The sequence below is a fragment of the Diachasma alloeum genome, unplaced genomic scaffold (genome assembly GCF_001412515.2).
Source record: "Diachasma alloeum isolate Michigan unplaced genomic scaffold, Dall2.0 Dall_scaffold_00210, whole genome shotgun sequence".
Taxonomy (NCBI): Eukaryota; Metazoa; Arthropoda; class Insecta; order Hymenoptera; family Braconidae; genus Diachasma; species Diachasma alloeum.
This window is the reverse complement of record NW_021680375.1, coordinates 545,214-562,405: the sequence shown is the minus strand read 5'-3', so window position 1 is coordinate 562,405 and position 17,192 is coordinate 545,214. Positions and strand designations below refer to the sequence as shown.

At 38.4% G+C, this 17,192-nt stretch overlaps 1 protein-coding gene across 4 annotated transcripts in view; it reads left to right on the top strand.

Annotated features, from left to right (window-relative positions):
• LOC107036580 (insulin-like growth factor-binding protein complex acid labile subunit) overlaps positions 1-17,192 on the top strand; it is a 305,119-nt gene that overhangs the window by 224,893 nt on the left and 63,034 nt on the right. For all 4 annotated transcript variants that reach the window (XM_015254624.1, XM_015254625.1, XM_015254623.1 and 1 more), the window contains one exon: positions 7,163-7,210. In XM_015254624.1, the coding sequence (XP_015110110.1) occupies positions 7,175-7,210 (36 nt within the window). In that variant the 5' untranslated portion in view covers positions 7,163-7,174. The remainder of the gene's footprint in view (positions 1-7,162; positions 7,211-17,192) is intronic.

Genomic DNA, 17,192 nt, shown 5'->3' with positions numbered 1-17,192 from the left:
TACTTCGCCCAAGCACTCCCTTAAAAATCCCACACGTCATGCCGTACACCCGAAGAATTGTATCTCCATCCATTTATTTCAGTGAAAACAAAAAACAAAACGAGGAGAAAAAGCAAAACGAAAATATTATCGAACGGAAGTGGCGTTTAAGGTAGTGAGGCAAGTGGCGAATTCTCAAGTTAAGTCGTATGTACATTCATTTACAAGTACATAAAGGATGCAATAGTACGAAGTGAGACCGGAAGACAACTGCATGCGGGCAGATGCAGACAAAATGAAATGCAATGGGGGGCTTTTTATCTTTTCGTGTGTGGGGTCACTTTTTTTCTGGGTTGTAAATTTTTTAGATTAGAATCCGAATTGTCGGAGACATGTGGAGAAGGTGTTGGGCCGTGAAAAAATGTTGTCTCTGTTGAAAATATTTTTTGAGCAACTATTTTATGCATTTTTAGATTCAATATTCCTTTTTCAATTCATTGTTTATAATCTTTCTCATATGATATCTGATGAGAATCATATTACAATAAATGATTTGCTCATGTTCTAATTCCTATGCTCACTGAATAAGATTTCAATCATAATTATAATTCAATTCCTTCTAGAACACACTTTAGTGTGTGAATTTCTGGAATTCAATGTTTGTTGATACTCTGGTAAAAGTGCGTGCCCACACTGTTATCAATTTTTAGTTAGTTCACACGGTAATTCAATTAATCTGTTGTTCATCTCATCGATATAATTCCGTGCAGAATATTGTCATCTCGTCTTTTCAGCACTAAATTAAAAATTAAAACTTCATTTGGAATATTGAGTCACAGCCTTTTTCTATTCATATCAGAAATTTTGTATTCGAATATTAATATTATTTGTTCAAAGTGAAAAAATCGATCATCATTTTCACTATATTGCATTCAGATTCTCCTATCCTTAACGTCAAAAATGTGAGATTATCTCATAATTTTAATTATTAATTCTAATCAACTGTGTTCAAAGAAAACCTTCGTAAACGCAATATCAAGACAGTAGAATTATTCTATTTTCCTCTGACCTAAATGATTTGGACAATTATGATTCGTTTATTCATGTTTCATAGATTGATATTCAATTCTCTTTTGTTTGTTATGCGGGCTTCATGAAAATTCGACGCAAGACGATTGTACTCATGAAAACCCCCTCAATTTCTCAATTCTTTTTATTTTCGAAAAAGATAGTCCGGAAAATTTCCACCTCCAAACCCTGGTCATAACCCCATTTTGCCCCACCCCTTTCAAAGTTATAGTTAATCAAACTTTTTATCTGAAACATTTGTTTTTATCACAACTCGAGAATTATGGGGCTAAAAGGGTTTATGACCAGGGTTTCGCAGCGGACACGATCCTGGCTATTTACTGGGGTCACTATCGACCCCACACTCCGAATATTTTCATTTCCGCATTGTTTATTTTTGAAGTAAATTGTAATTAAAAACGTAACGAACTCATCTCACTCAGTTCGTGGATGATAGCATTCATATTTTTCATCAAATTCCCCCTTGACAAATCCGTATTAATAAACCTCCGCAATCCATTAAAACCCGGCCACCCTCCCCGCGTCGAAAATAAAATATTCAAAAGTATAAATAAACTCGGTAACATTATCGATACCCAGAGAGTCCTCTACCTAGTTTGCCAGCCCTTCTCACCCACCCTTTTCACACGCATCCCAACGGAATATTTATTGGCATTGTGCTGCATACGTAAATTTCAACTCCAAAAAGTGGTTCATCATGAATTCATTACATTTTTTTTACTATTGAAAAATTTACATTTTCCCTTTGGTTCTGCATTACTTTGGAATTTATTGAAAATTTGGATTTTAAAAATGGAGTGGGAATTTTTTCCGCCGTGTGCAGGGATTTTACACGACGTTTATGGAGTCGATGAATTTATTAAAATCTGCTGGGTGGAAAACTTTTCCTTGTTCGAGTCTCTGAGGATATTCGACGATGGGGGGACGTTTGGTTGTAACTAAATGGTCGTATGTGAATGATTTTATTCACATGATTTGACTCGTGCAGTTCGATTTATTGCGATTGTGCGATTCCGTTGACTTCAGCTGTCTTCATTGGTTTCAAACCATTTTGTTAGGATATAACACGTAAAAATTTTGATGACATTGGAATTGATGACACTCCTACGACATGAAACAAGTGGAAAATTGCTTTTGCATTGCATATAGTATAGTCATTTTTGCTAATAAATTGGCAATATGCTTCAGAATGCTTATTTCGCACATTATTTCCTTCTATCGTGTATAATTCATTGTTTACTTCATTTTATTAAATTGAATAAGATTTCTTTTTAACTAATTTTGTCAGATTTTCAACTTAGTTGAATGTTATCATCATCATTATTCTTATTATCCGTTTCTTCTATACAACCGATTGTCTTTTTTATGGTTTTATCTCTCCCCTCAGCCCTTCGATAAAATGTTAATAGAAAAATTTTATTTATACATACTTGAATGAATTTGAAATATTACATTTGAAGAAACCATCAGAAAGCTCACTTTCAGGGAAATTCATGAAAAATTCGAAATTTTCAACAATTATCATAAAAATCAAATCAACCAATATAGCTATCGTAATCATCTTTTAACTACGACATAATGGCATTAAAACAAACATTTTAAGCTGTGATTGAATTCATCTGAAGCATGATATTCAAAGATATCCCCGGAATTCTGATTGTCAAAAAATACAAAATTTTTGCAATTTTCAAATAAATTAAAATAACGATTATTACTATCGCCTTCATCTTCGAACTTGGTCAAATGGACATGCAATCAAATTTTTAAGCCATCATTCAATCAATTCAGAACATTTTTTTTAATTATCGTAGGACAACCGATTTTTGAAAAAATTCGAAAATTAAAAAAAAAAATCGATGAATTGAATTTTAATTAATGGCGATCGATAGGGCTCAACAATACCTACATTTGAAAAAAAAAGATGCAATTCCATCCATCCATTAGCGAATTGAAAAACTTAAAATTGCAAAAATAGAAGAAGAGAACAGTGAAAAAAGAATCTCAACAAAAGAGAATCCACCCGGAAACCAATTGCTAATTTATTACCAACAATAACTCTACTCATTGACAAAAAAATGCAATCATCCACTTGTTTACACTTGAGATGATTGACTACTGAAATTGATGGCATCAACGAGTGAAATTTCCACCCTCACCGCATGAGAAAATATTGACGGAGACGAATTGAATAGAATAATGCGATTTTTCTTTCCACAAAACATGCATTGAATTTCCTTCTCATACAAAAATGACGAAAATTGGAATTTTTTCCAACGGATATGTTAATATTCATCTCAAAAGGCTGGAGTGACACGAGTGTGCAAGTGACGTCTCCCAGAATAACTCGTGTACATGGGGTAAACCCCGGATTTTGCATATTTGCATTACAGAATTTACTGGATTACCCTGAAGAATTCACCAACGTATAATGGCACTCATCTTTGAAGCGTTGAGGTTTTCTTTTTTTCTTCATTTTTTAACGAGAATAAAGTGCCACTAACTATGGTAATATAAAGGCACTTTATTTAATTTTCAGCTACCACACTCATCTTATCCCCTTTTCACACGTGTAATGCGATTGGTCGGGTGTTACATTACACCCGGGAATATCATTATGCTCCCCCGAGGGGTTCAAGTTGTGGGGTAGTTGTATTTGAGTGATGTGCAATAGTAATTGCATCATCCGCAATTTTTCTTCTCTTTTCTTATGATCATCGACAAATGAGCTGAACAATATGAGACAATTGATGGTGGGATTGAATTCCTCGGAAAATTTCCGCTGGAAAATACCACATGACGACCTTTTTCACTCCATTTTTAGAGGAGATACAAATGAAACTAATTCTTGAGGTTAGGAATTTCGATTTTTCGAACTGATTGACTAAAATGGACTGTCATATTATGTTTTTCAGCTCAAATTTCCCTGGCTTTCCAATAGGACAAGTAATGCATGAGTCATGTACAATAATCACTAGATCGTTCACTATTTTGTCCTATTTTCTCGTCATGATAGAAAAATGAGGTGAAGGATAGGAGAAAAGAGATGGCGGGATTGAATTGCTAGGGACATTTCCGCTGGAAAACACTATATGATGACCTTTTTCGCTCAATTTTTAAAGAAGATACAAATGAAATTAATTTTTGAGGTTAGGAATTTCGATTTTTCGAACTGGTTGACTAAAATGGACTGTCATATTATGTTTTTTTCAGCTCAAATTTTCCTGGCTTTCCAATGGGACAAGTAATGCATGAGTCATGTACAATAATCACTAGATCGTTCACTATTTTGTCCTATTTTCTCGTCATGATAGAAAAATGAGGTGAAGGATAGGAGAAAAGAGATGGCGGGATTGAATTGCTAGGGAAATTTCCGCTGGAAAACACCATATGACGACCTTTTTCACTCCATTTTTAGAGGAGATACAAATGAAATTAATTCTTGAGGTTAGGAATTTAGATTTTTCGAACTGAGTGACTAAAATGGACTGTCATGTTATGTTTTTTTCAGCTCAAATTTCCCTGGCTTTCCAATGGGACAAGCAAGTAATGCATGAGTCATGTACAATAATCACTAGATCGTCCACCATTTTGTCCTATTTTCTCGTCATGATAGAAAAATGAGGTGAAGGATAGGAGAAAATAGATGGCGGGATTGAATTGCTAGGGAAGTTTCCGCTGGAAAACACTATATGATGACCTTTTTCCCTCAATTTTTAAAGAAGATACAAATGAAATTAATTTTTGAGGTTAGGAATTTCGATTTTTCGAACTGATTGACTAAAAATCCAATCCTGGCTTTCCAGTGAAACTATTCCAATCTCACTTTGATGAATAGTTCCTCGTATATCCCTACATCCCTCCACAAAAAAAAATCGTAAACTTGGCAACCTTGAAATTCTATCATCTTTGACGAAGGGTAGGAAGAGCGATTTCGACCCATCCAGCATTTCCCTTCTATTTGCCGCAGGCCTCGCTACCCTTCCTTTATCCTCGAGAGTGAAGGGCAAGCGAGGGTGGAGGTTATATCCCAAGTGTAAATACACCATCCGCTTGTAACTATGCTAGAATCTACAAGAGAATGTTGCACGCTGTCCGCAGGAGCCCATTCTCGTTGCATCATTGATCAGAGGGAATGAGGAATTAGCTTTTTGGCCAAACAATCGACGTCAGCACTGAGTTTACTCATAAATTTATCATCAGGTAGGAACAAAGGAAATGGTTATACAGGAATGGAGGAGGTAGAGGAATCCTGTTGGCAGGAGATGGGGCTGGGTGGCATGCTGGAGAGAATTGAACTATGTACCCCTATTCCTTGAAAAATTTCCGCTGGAAAGAATACCCACATGACCTATATCACCCCATTCTTTGGGGTGATGCACCAACAAACGTTTTTTTTGAGGTTAGGATTTCGATTTTCTAATCTGATGAAGCGAAATTAACTATCGTTATGTGTTTTCCGGTGGAAAATTTCCCTGCCTTTTTGATTAAACTATTTCCATCGCTGTTGAAATTAAATTGCTCTGAATGACGTCATTTTTTCTAGATAAAATTAGTGCATAAGGAATTTAGAGGGCACAGCTAGATTCCTTGAAAAATTTCCGCTGGAAAGCATACCCACATGACCTACTTCCGTCCATTAATTAAACAGATACAGCAGAAAATGTTTTTCAAGATTAAATTTTGATTTTGAGGTTAGGATTTCAATTTTCCAAAATAATGGAGCGAAATAGACGATCATATAGTGTGTTCCAGCTGAAATTTTCCTACTTTTTCGATGGAATTATTGTCATCCCTCGCCGCCTAAAAATTCCCTAACAACGCCATTTTCTCCCTAGAAAAATTGATTGAATACAACATTTGGAGTGCATAGATAGATTCTTCGGAAAATTTCGGCTGGAAAATATACCCACATGACCTACTTTGGCCTAAGCATTGAAAAAATATAACAGGAAACGTTTTTTGAAGTTGAATTTCGAATTTTGGGGTTAGAATTTCAATTTTCCGAAATAATGGCCTAAAATAAACGACCATATGGTGTTTTCCAGCTGAAATTTCCTCAGCTTTCGAATGAAACTATCCCCACCTCCCTCCGATCAACATTTCTAATCATAACACCATAATGCCTAAATCTCAATTATCGTCTCCATAACCTAGACAAAAAAAAATTTCCGTTAAATTTCCGGTCGAGGTTAGACCAAAGAAAGTCAAGTCTGAAATTGGCTAAAATACTGTTCACAATATTCACAAGTATGGGAATGACAACATTTTCGGCAAAACTCAAATCATGAAAAAAGTTGCTAACTTAAACAAAATACTTGGATATCCCTAACAAATAATCTATCGATAAATTTTTCGTTACAAATGCTCCATATCCGCTGGATTCCACTCGTCCAGAAATTTTCTCTACTCATACACGTTTCAATATTTCACGAAGGAATTGTGAAGCATGACGTGCGTGTTCTGAGACTCGTGCTAGCCCCGGTATATCTTGTAAAATCTCCCCGGGGTCATATATACTGTATACAGTGAGTTGTTGGGAGGCAATGGGAGAGTCAGTCATGCCAGCCGGTGTATACGGGACTCCTCTGTCTCTCTCCAATACTCTGGCAATCAAGCACCGGCTGGTAGACGCCCTACGGCCATTCTGATTAGTCGCAAATAATACTGAGTACACAATACAGCCACTGAGCGTGTGCCCGCACACGTGTTCTTTCCATTTGCTATTACTCAAAATATTATATCGTCATCAATTATTTTTCACTTTTTTTGTTTCCAATTTATCCTTCGGTGGAATGTTTACCCCCATCTAACCGCTGATTTTACAGTGGAAAAATACTCGGGGTATTTTTCATCATCAACTTTTTAAAAATTTTGTTGGCAGACATTAAATTTCATTCCATCGATTTTCTGACGTAATTGAGTTTCCGGGGCATCTGGGATATTCTATCAATCTTAATTGAAAGCCGTCTTACGGCTCATTCAATCCAACATTATCGATGAAATTCACGTTTTTTATCAGGATTAATTGAGTTTTTAATGGACCGAGGGTAATTGGATTGTTATTGTTAATTCAAACGGGATTTTTTTGTTGCAGGAGAGATACAGAATGGAGGGTTACTGTGGAGATAAGAGCATTGTGAGGGTGAGTGATTTATTCTCAAGTAATTAAACTTTTTTTAATCCAACTTATTAACAAAATTGAAAAATGGAGGTATGGGGTCGAAAATGACCCCGTCAGATAGCCACGGAATTTCACCATTTGAAACTCTGGTCGACGACCCATTTTGCCCCAGCAGTTTTTACACAGTTTCGAAAATAGATTTTGACCTCGAAAAACGGGGTTTTCAAAATTTGGGGAAATAATCGATGAAAATGACTTCAATTGTAGGATTTTGGATTGGAAATCTCTCTGACTAGCCAATGGGGTCATTATCGACCCCCAGTGGCAGATTTTTCCTCGAGGTAACCTAAAAAAAAACTCGAGATTTATGCGTTTGAAATAGATTATATTTCCGAGAAAAAACCAACATTTGCATTAAAATTCCGCCGAGGAACATAAAAGTGAACGCAATAATATGAGAAATACTCGTACATGTTATGTAGTCTCAAACAGTAACTACAGTAGGTACTGACGTCAATAACCATTTTAAAGGGGAGAGAAAAGAATTTGACTTTACGATCGCGTGCCAATAAATTCGTCTCGGAGTACATTTTTTTTACTTGTAAATCGAACGCACATGACTGGAAACGGGTCCCGACGTCTCAGTGACACGGTGAAGGGGCTATACGTGTACCGTATATCGGATTCAGCACCGGATAGGTCGCGTGGCGGGTATATGACTCCACAATCACGTTGGAACGTGTTTTAAGATAAGAAGGGGTGGGTAGGAATAAGGGATATTTCAGGTTGAGATGAATTTAATTCGAGTCACTTTAACGGGGATTTCGGTGGGAACTGTGGAGCTGAATTCGATGGGGTTGATCGCATTACAAAGGGGGTTTAATACCCTACAAAATGCACTACTCATTATTTTCGAAACGCTAATTGGTTCCGGAGATATTGATCATGGAAGACTTTAACGTTAGAGTCGTTTTAAAAACGTTACGACAAAGTGAAACGCTTGAACCTCAATTATGTCACGCCCTTTTCCGTCGGCTGCAATTCGGTTGCACTCATTTTTAAGGCGAATAAATTATCCTTGAAATGCGCTACAGATACCCTCGGAAACCTTCACGGTTCCCCAAAATATTGCAGGTGAGAGGAATCAGAAATAATATAGAACGTCAAACAACTTTTGCGAGTGCAACGAGAAATTGTGACGCTTTTAATTCTGATTATTTCTAATACCGCTGAACCGATTCAGCTCCGACAAGGCTCATTCTCAAGATCATGAAATTATCTTCAAAACGCCCTACAAATAACCCTAAAAACCTCTAAAGTCCTCCCAAATATCAAAGGTTTAAATCAGAAACAATATTTCACGTCAAACAAATTTCGAGACTCCAACAAACAACTGTGACGCTTTCAACCTTGATTATTCCCAAAACTGCTGTGCCAATTACCCTCCGACAGGGCTCATTCCCAAGATCATGAAATTATCTTCAAAACGCCCTACAAATAACCCTAAAAACCTCTAGAGTCCTCCCAAATATCAAAGGTTTAAATCAGAAACAATATTTAACGTCAAACAAATTTTGAGAGTGCAATGAAAAATTGTGACGCTCTCAATTTTCATTATTTCCAAAACTGCGATATCAATGACCTTCCGACAGGGCTCATTCTCAAGATCATGAAATTATCCTCAAAACTCTCTATAAATAACCTCTCAACTCCCCATAGTTTTCTATGATATTCATGACTGAATAAATTTCAAAAGCGCTTCAACTTGAACTCACTTCAGCCCGGATTTCCTCAAAAACCTCCAGCCACAGAATAATTTCCGAAACCCCATCCCAACCCCTCAGAAAAACCTCGCAGAATGATCCCCTGACGGCCATGACCGCCCGAAAATTCCCATCGCCCTTCCAGATTACCCGACTCCCCCCGAAAAAGAAAAAATCGCGAGATCGACTGCAGAAAACCGGCAGAATCACGTTCGTGGCCACTGACGTCACATCCGGTGGTGTATACCCTTTTCAAGATCCACCGCAGATTGTATATTCCATACAGAAGAAAAGAGATACGCGAATGAGAGAACCTGAGTAACGAAAAAAAATAAACAACGAGAGAAAACAAAACAGAGAGAGCAAAACAAGAGAGCAAAGGATAAAAACAAAAAAAATAACAAACCTCACGGCGAAACACACGGCGTCCCACGATTTGTCTTTGTTCTTGGCACACAGTTGAACCGAAAAACCCCATTCGCTCGTCCCTCCGAACCCCCCTTGTCCCACCACACCGTTGGGCCGACCGCCTCCTGACCCCCACCACATAATTCCTTGACGCATTATGCGGTGCGATGCGTTCAGCTTGCGTGCGTGCGTTTCTATTTCCCATTATAAATGCACACACGAATAATTAGTCGTAGCGATAAATTCGTGGTTGGATATGAAGAATGTGGGGGGGAGGAGGTTTTTTCATTGTACGGAGTGGGATGACCCTGCTAATTGCTCTGACCTCCCACTTCCTAATCTCAATTGCAACGGGGGGAATGCGTGATTTGTGGATTTGTAATTTTTTCTTCAAGTGGATACGTTTTTAATTTCATGTTGGCGGTCATTCGTGGGGTTATCTCTAACGGCGAGCGCCATCTGTTGGAATTCCAGAAAATTCTAGATTTTTTTAGAAAATTCGAAAAAATTCTCCGTTTGTACAGAAAATTCAAGAAAATTCTTTGGTTTCATAGAAAATTCTGGAACATTCTCCAATTTTCTGGAAAATTCTAGATTTTTATTCAAAGTTCAAGAAAAGTCTTGATTTTTTTTTTTGAAAATTCGAGAAAATTCTTTTTTCCATTTTCTCTAGTTTCTTCATTTTTAATTCTTCAGTTTTCTAGAACATTCGCGAAAACTCTGCGGTTTTAGATGAAAATATGGAAAATTCTTCGCTTTTCTCGAAAATTTAAGAATTTGTTTTTAGGCACAAATAAGACTTGTTTGAGAATTTAGCGGTTTTTCTCTGTGTATATTAAGGATACAGCCGCTTATGATTTTTGTCTTGCGGAATATTTCGGTTTTTGCGGAGGGGGTGGGGGTGGCGGGTCGGGAGAGATAGAGGGGTGAGGGGGGTAGTCGCTGGGGAGACTGACTGGGAAACACGGGCGATCCATTTCGAGTAATTAGTTCATGAGTTATTTTAAATAAATGTTTGGGGTGAAAAGTTTTTCGGGTGATAACGCGATAAATAATTGTGATGAATCGAGCGGCGAGATGAGTTTTTCGGGGGGTTTTCCCGGGCTGGTGATTGGGGTGGTTTCAGGTTTGGAATCATTGCGATAATTATGAGGTGGGGAATTTCAGAGGGAAACTCCACATGATCACCCGTTCTGCGTCATCATTATTTATTGAAGTATTTTGTTACAACCAATGTTTTGCACATCTCAGTTTCATTTCTTTGTGAAGTGGGGCAAAATGGGTATTTGTATTAAAATTTTCACTTCGGTTTCTACTTCGATATATCGTCATTTCGATTTTTGAAAAATCTGAGAATTTTTTTCTTGTTTTTTTTTCTTTCGCGATGGGGCAAAATGGGTCGTTATTTTGACTTTCTGGGCGGAAATTTTCCAGGTTATCGAATGAGATTGGTTTCGATTTCGAGATATCGAGATATCGAGAATTTTGAAAAATATTTTTCGTTCAAGCTTTTTGATGAACCGATGGGCCAAATCCCTCATCATATTGACTTTTCCAGCAGAAATTTCCCGGGCTATCGATTGTGATTGGTTTCGACATCGCGATATCGAGACTTTTTAAAAATTATTTTTGGTTTCAACTTTTTTATACATACATGGGGCCAAATGGGTCGTCATGTTGACTTTTCCAACTAAAATTTGCCTGGCTATCGATTGATATCTTTTCTGACATCGAGACATCGAAAATTTAATAATCGAAAAATCGATAATCGAAAATTGAAAACTCAATGAGAATTTCAATTATTGAAAATTTGAAAATGATCTGATATCACCGTGCAAATGGTAACACAATGGACGGGTGGAGGGGACAAAGGTAGGGATAATCGATAACCTCGTTATCCCGGATTTTATTATCATCACGAATTGGCTCTTACTGGAAGTAATGATAAGACACAGACTCCTCCTTCTGGACCCAATAAATTACCTCTCTCTTGCCCGTAACACCACGGGTACACGCAATTATGGATGCACTGTGTGGCGAGAAGTGGCGGTGGAGGGGTGGGGGACAAGTACGGGAGAAATAATTGGCTTCTGCCGTTATCACGTGAAATGATTTATTAGTGTATACCCAACCCTGTGGGAGGGGGGGGGGGGGCTAGGGGGAGGGATTATTATTACTTCCTTCCGTTTGAAGTTGCCATTGGGAGAGTTAAAAATTGTTATTTATGAGATTATCGGGATAATTGTGCTATTAATCTGTAATTAGTTCCGAGGGATTTCGCACGGAAAAAATATGGTGGTTATTTTTATTGCCCTGACATCGTAAATTTGAAGACGAATGGAAACCCACTACGCGTCCGGTGCAAGAATTACGAATTGCCATTGCGAGAATTGAGTGTCGCTGTAGTGATGCTCAGGAAGCGGAATTTAATTTGTAATTTGAAATGTTTTTTTTTTTGGTTCTGAATGGACGTTTTACGATCATTCAAATTTAAGTGTTAGATTTTTTGTGGTATGTCGACCCGTTTTGTGGTATGATCCACAAAGTCCGAAATTAGTATATTTCATCACTTGTGCGTAAAGTGAAATTTTATGCCCATTATGATCCCATTATGGGCCCATTATGATCCACAAAGTTCGAAATTAGTATATTTCATCACTTGTGCGTAAAGTGAAATTTTACGCACGATCCGCGTGCGCAAAATGCCATTTTCTATAGGTTGTGAGGAATAGGGTTCGACACTCGTGAGAAAACTGTTTTTTGATCCTTTGCAGGGTAGCACTCGGCGAGGCGAGGCGAGACGTCTATACATCTCCCACGGGTCAAAAAACACTTTTACGTACTCGTATCGAAATATACTATGTTATCACACTGTCCGTAAAACGACGTTTTACGGACACAATGTGAGAAACTTGTGTTCGTCACTCGGCCGAAAACAACTTTGTGTTACTAGTACGTAAATTCCACTTTTCCCCACACACGTGTGACATATCCCGAGTCGAGGATTTGGTTCTGATTGGATGTACACAGGTCTTTCAAGATCTCTCCAGACCTAGATGGATCTGGTAAGTCCTAATCAGTTCTGCGACGTACTTTTCCAGAGACCTTTCGAATCCTCAGTTCTTTTCGGTCCTGAGAAGTCCTCGATGCTACCGAGAACGCGTGATTTTACGAGCGGGTGAAGGGGGAGGCATGTATGCGGAGGGTTGAAATTTGTAGCCAACGAGAAGACAGGGTTGCAGAATATATTTTAGCCACCTTCATCTCCCCGTTTGCAGGCGGTGTTTAAATAAAAAATAGTGAACGTTGATTCTGTATTTATTGACCCCCTGATGCCAATGAAACCCTCGGAGGTGACAGAAAAGGGTAAAAAAATTTTTTTATTTTCACGTGGGTTAAGGGTGAAAATCGATTTTCGCCAAAATTGAATTTTTTCGCCAAGTGAAAGTTGATTCTGTATTTTCTAACAATTCTGATGCCAATGAAACCCCCGAAGGCGCGACAAAAGTCGAAATAAAATTTTTTTTTTCACCCCGAGCCAAAGGGTCAGATTTCCGGTTTTTCCAGGGGGAAAGTCGACTATCGCCAAAATCGAATTTTTTAGCCGGGTGAACGTTGATTCCAACTATTTAAGCGACGGGCTATTCAGAACTCTCAAAAGTATGTGGGAAAAGTGAAAACTAAAAAAAATTGTTTTTCACCCGGAGCCAAAGGGTTAGATTTTCGATTTTGCCAGGGGGAAAGTCGACTATCGCCAAAATCGAATTTTTTAGCCGGGTGAACGTTGATTCCAACTATTTAAGCGCCGGGCTAGTCAGAACTGTCAAAAGTATGTGGAAAAAGTGAAAACTGAGAAACCGTTTTTTTTGGCCCCAGCCAAAGGGTCAGATTTTCGGGTTTTGCGGGGCAAGTGGATTTTCGCCATAATCGATTTTTTCAGCTGGGTGAACGTTGATTCCAACTATTTGAGCGACGGGCTGTTCAGAACTCTCAAAAGTATGCGGAAAAAGTGAAAACTGAAAAAACTTCACCCTTTGGCTCCGGGTGAAAATTTTTTTTCACCCGGAGCCAAAGGGGCAGATCTTGGATTTTTTCAGGGGGAAAGTCGGTCAAAGGGTCGCAAGGGTCACGAGGGCCAAAGTGTCAGATCTTGGATTTTTCCAGGGGGAAAGTCGACTTTCGCCAAAATCGAATTTTTTAGCCGGGTGAACGTTGATTCCAACTATTTAAGCGACGGGCTATTCAGAACTCTCAAAAGTATGTGGAAAAAGTGAAAACTAAAAAAAAAATATTTTTCACCTGGGGCCACAGGGTCAGATTTTCGGTTTTTACTTGGAACAAGGGTCAGCTCTGTTAACACTTTCATTTTTCATTTGGATAATGCATGCAAGCGGAGGGACAAGAGTGGCTAGAATAGATTCTGCAACCTTCTCCCCTTGTTGGGTAAAAATGTCAAGCCTCCACATACATGCATCTCCCCTCCACCCTCTCGTGAAATGTCGATTTTCGAGATTAAAAAAAAAAAAAACAATAATTGCATTTTTTATTTCAATAACGCATGAGGGGACCATTAAGGGGACCGGCCAGGATTTGGAAAGTCTGAATACAAGTCCTGCTTACACCTAACAAGTGCTGAAATGGGACATAACCAGAGGTAGAAAGGTCTCGGAAGCACTTGGGAAGAGGCTTCCCAAGACCTATCCAGTTCTGAACGGAAAGACCTAAGTAGAACTTGTCAGGTCCAATGATTCGACTCGGGTCCGAAATCCTATCCGACAGTATCCTGTGACATCGCAGAACATGAAACTCTATATAAATTCCCGTCTTTATTGGCATTAATTATTGATAATTAATCAATGATCAATAAAATTAACAAAGGCAGTTACCTTTCTCCATAATTTATATTACGGCATCACCTTTTGTTCAATCCTCTCATTCTCATTGAAGCTGATGCCAGCATGCAGTGATCAATCTGATTTGAATCAGCCTTGCGTTAATTAACGTAAGACTGGTTATCTTTTGGGGGCACAAGCGAAGGGAGAGAGAGAGCACAGAGTGCACATACTCAGCGCCAACCAGGCGGTATGCTTTTACATCCCTATTTACATTTCACGTTTACCATTTGTCGTTATATTCAGTCTGTAATTAGCCGAGATGAAAGGAAACGCCGATTTTTAGTCGTTATTAATTAATTAATTAATGCACTGAAGTCATTTACATCAATAGACCGATTTCCTAATTAAGCTCGAATTTTAATTGAGTATCATTCACATCGAGACGGGGTCGATAACGATCTGTGAAAAAAATAAATCAAAAACCCTCTTTACCCCGATATTTATCAATTCATAAAAAATCTATTATCGCAAATTGAAGAAAAATTACAAAAAATAAAAAATTACAAAAAATAAAACATCATGTGAAAAAATGATTTCTCTCTATATTATAAAAATCTAAATCGACTTCTGGTGATAAAAATTTGGTACTCGAAATTATTACTTCAACATTGAGGCTACAAGGGTCAGTATAAGGGCTACGAGGGCCACAATAAGGGTCACGAATATTATAATAAGGGTCGCAAGGGTCAGATTAACGGTTATATGGGTCAGATTAAGGGTCACACGATTAAAGGTCACAAGGCTCAGATTAAGGGCTTAAATGAGGGTTACAAGGGTCAGATTAAGGATCTAAATCAGTGTCACAAGGATCAGATTAAGGACCACAAGTGTCAGAGTGACCGGGGTCCAAATAGAGAAATGGGGGTTAAAAACCCAGGGTTTGACACTAGGGGTCACCAGGGTCAAAAGAAGGGTTACGAGGGTTATAATGAGGGTCAGATTAAGGATCTCAATAAGGATAACAAGGGCCAGATTAGGGATCACAAAGGACAATTTGAGGCTCCAAGTAAGGGTCATGAGGATCAGATTAAGGGTCCAAATAAGGGTCATGGGGATCCGATTAAGGGTCCAAATAAGGGTCATGGGAGTCAGAAACTAAAGGTCACAAGGATCAAATTAAGGGTCTCAACATCTTCTATTCTTTCTATTGTAAAAATACAAATCAACCTGTGGTGATGAAAATTTGCTGCTCGAAATGAGACTCCATAATTAAGGGTCAGAAATGAAGGGCCAAATAAGGGTCACGAGGGTCAGAATAAGGATCATGAGGGTCATATGGGGGTTGGCGAGCGGAGCGAGCAGGGTGCGTAGTCCTCTAGTCTGAATATATTCAGAGGCGGTGGGGCAAAATGGGTCGACGCAATCGGCCCTCAGACTTTTGGCGGGAAAAGGGTAAAATTCAAAAACTAATTTCTTCCCATCCTCGGATTGTTCTAAAATTTTGATCACGCGCGATATGGAATATGGGGTAGACAAAAGAGAGCGGCTATTGGGGTGGGTAGGATGGTTTTTGGTCATTTATATACTTGATGCGTCGTCTGGCTCGATGTCCCGCACCACTTCACTTCGATTCTCCTCTTTATTCGCTCCCCCCAGCTCTTTCCTTTTTAACCCCTTCTGGGTTCATCGCGCTGTCACACACGATCCGGAAATTACCTGCTGCATTATCATGCATGGAGATGACGCCCTTTGACCCTTTTTTTTGTGCGTCTGACACGTGGATGACTTTATGTCGGGTAATTCTGATTTTTCAATGGGTTTGGGGGGGAGGTGGGCTGCATCATTCCGATGATGATTTTTTTTTAAGTAATGAAGCAGTGTAGTGAGAGAAATTTGGATCTACGACCAGCACGATCTTCATATTCAATTAATTTTGTGTACTTTGATGATGATATTAGAGCTATCTCGCTATTTATTAAAGTATATCCCTCGACAGCAGAGTTTTTTAAACGATTGTCCCCGTGTTTTTTGTAAACGGGAAGAAAAGTTGGATAAAAATTACCTCGACAATCGTGACAAATTTTACTATACGAATGGTAATCGTAGTGCGAAATGTAATTCAGTGAAAAAATACTGGTTTTTTGTGTATATTTTACGATTTTCTACACTGTTAGAAAATTACTCGTTAAATTTCATGTAAAAAATCTTTAAATTTGTAACAACGAATAATTTATGTGGAATTTCCATTGATCTTGTTATTAATAAATCAGTCAATTTTTCCGAGTCGAATAATTGGACCTGACAAGTTCGACTTAGGTCATTCCGTTCAGAACTGGGAACTTCAGTTTTCACTTTTTCCACATACTTTTGAGTTTTGAATAGCCCGTCGCTTAAATAGTTGGAATCAACGTTCACCCGGCTAAAAAATTAGATTTTGGCGAAAGTCGACTTTCTCCCTGGAAAAATCCAAGATCTGACACTTTGGCCCTCGTGACCCTTGTGACCCTTTGACCGACTTTCCCCCTGAGAAAATCCAAGACCTGACACTTTGGCCCCCGGGGAAAATTTTTTTTTTCAGTTTTCACTTTTTCCACATAATTTTGAGAGTTCTGAATAGCCCGTTGCTTAAATAGTTGGAATCAACGTTCACCCGGCTAAAAAATTCGATTTTGGCGAAAGTTGACTTTTCCCCGGGGAAAACCGGAATCCTGACCCGGGCTCCGGGTGAAAACATTTTTTTTTCAGTTTTCACTTTTTCCACATACTTTTGAGACTTTTGAATAGCCCGTCGCATTCCCGGGACAACGGAGTAAAATTCCCTATTAATCCCGTACTTTTTCTCCCATTTAATGTGAAAAAGTACTGCAAATCGAGGTTGCTCCACGATTACTTGACTTGTTTGGTAATTTCTCTCCAACTTTTTTCTCCGTGTAGTATCATTAATAATAATTCATTTAGAACTGCTAGAATAACTCAGCTGTGTATCAAAATGAACAT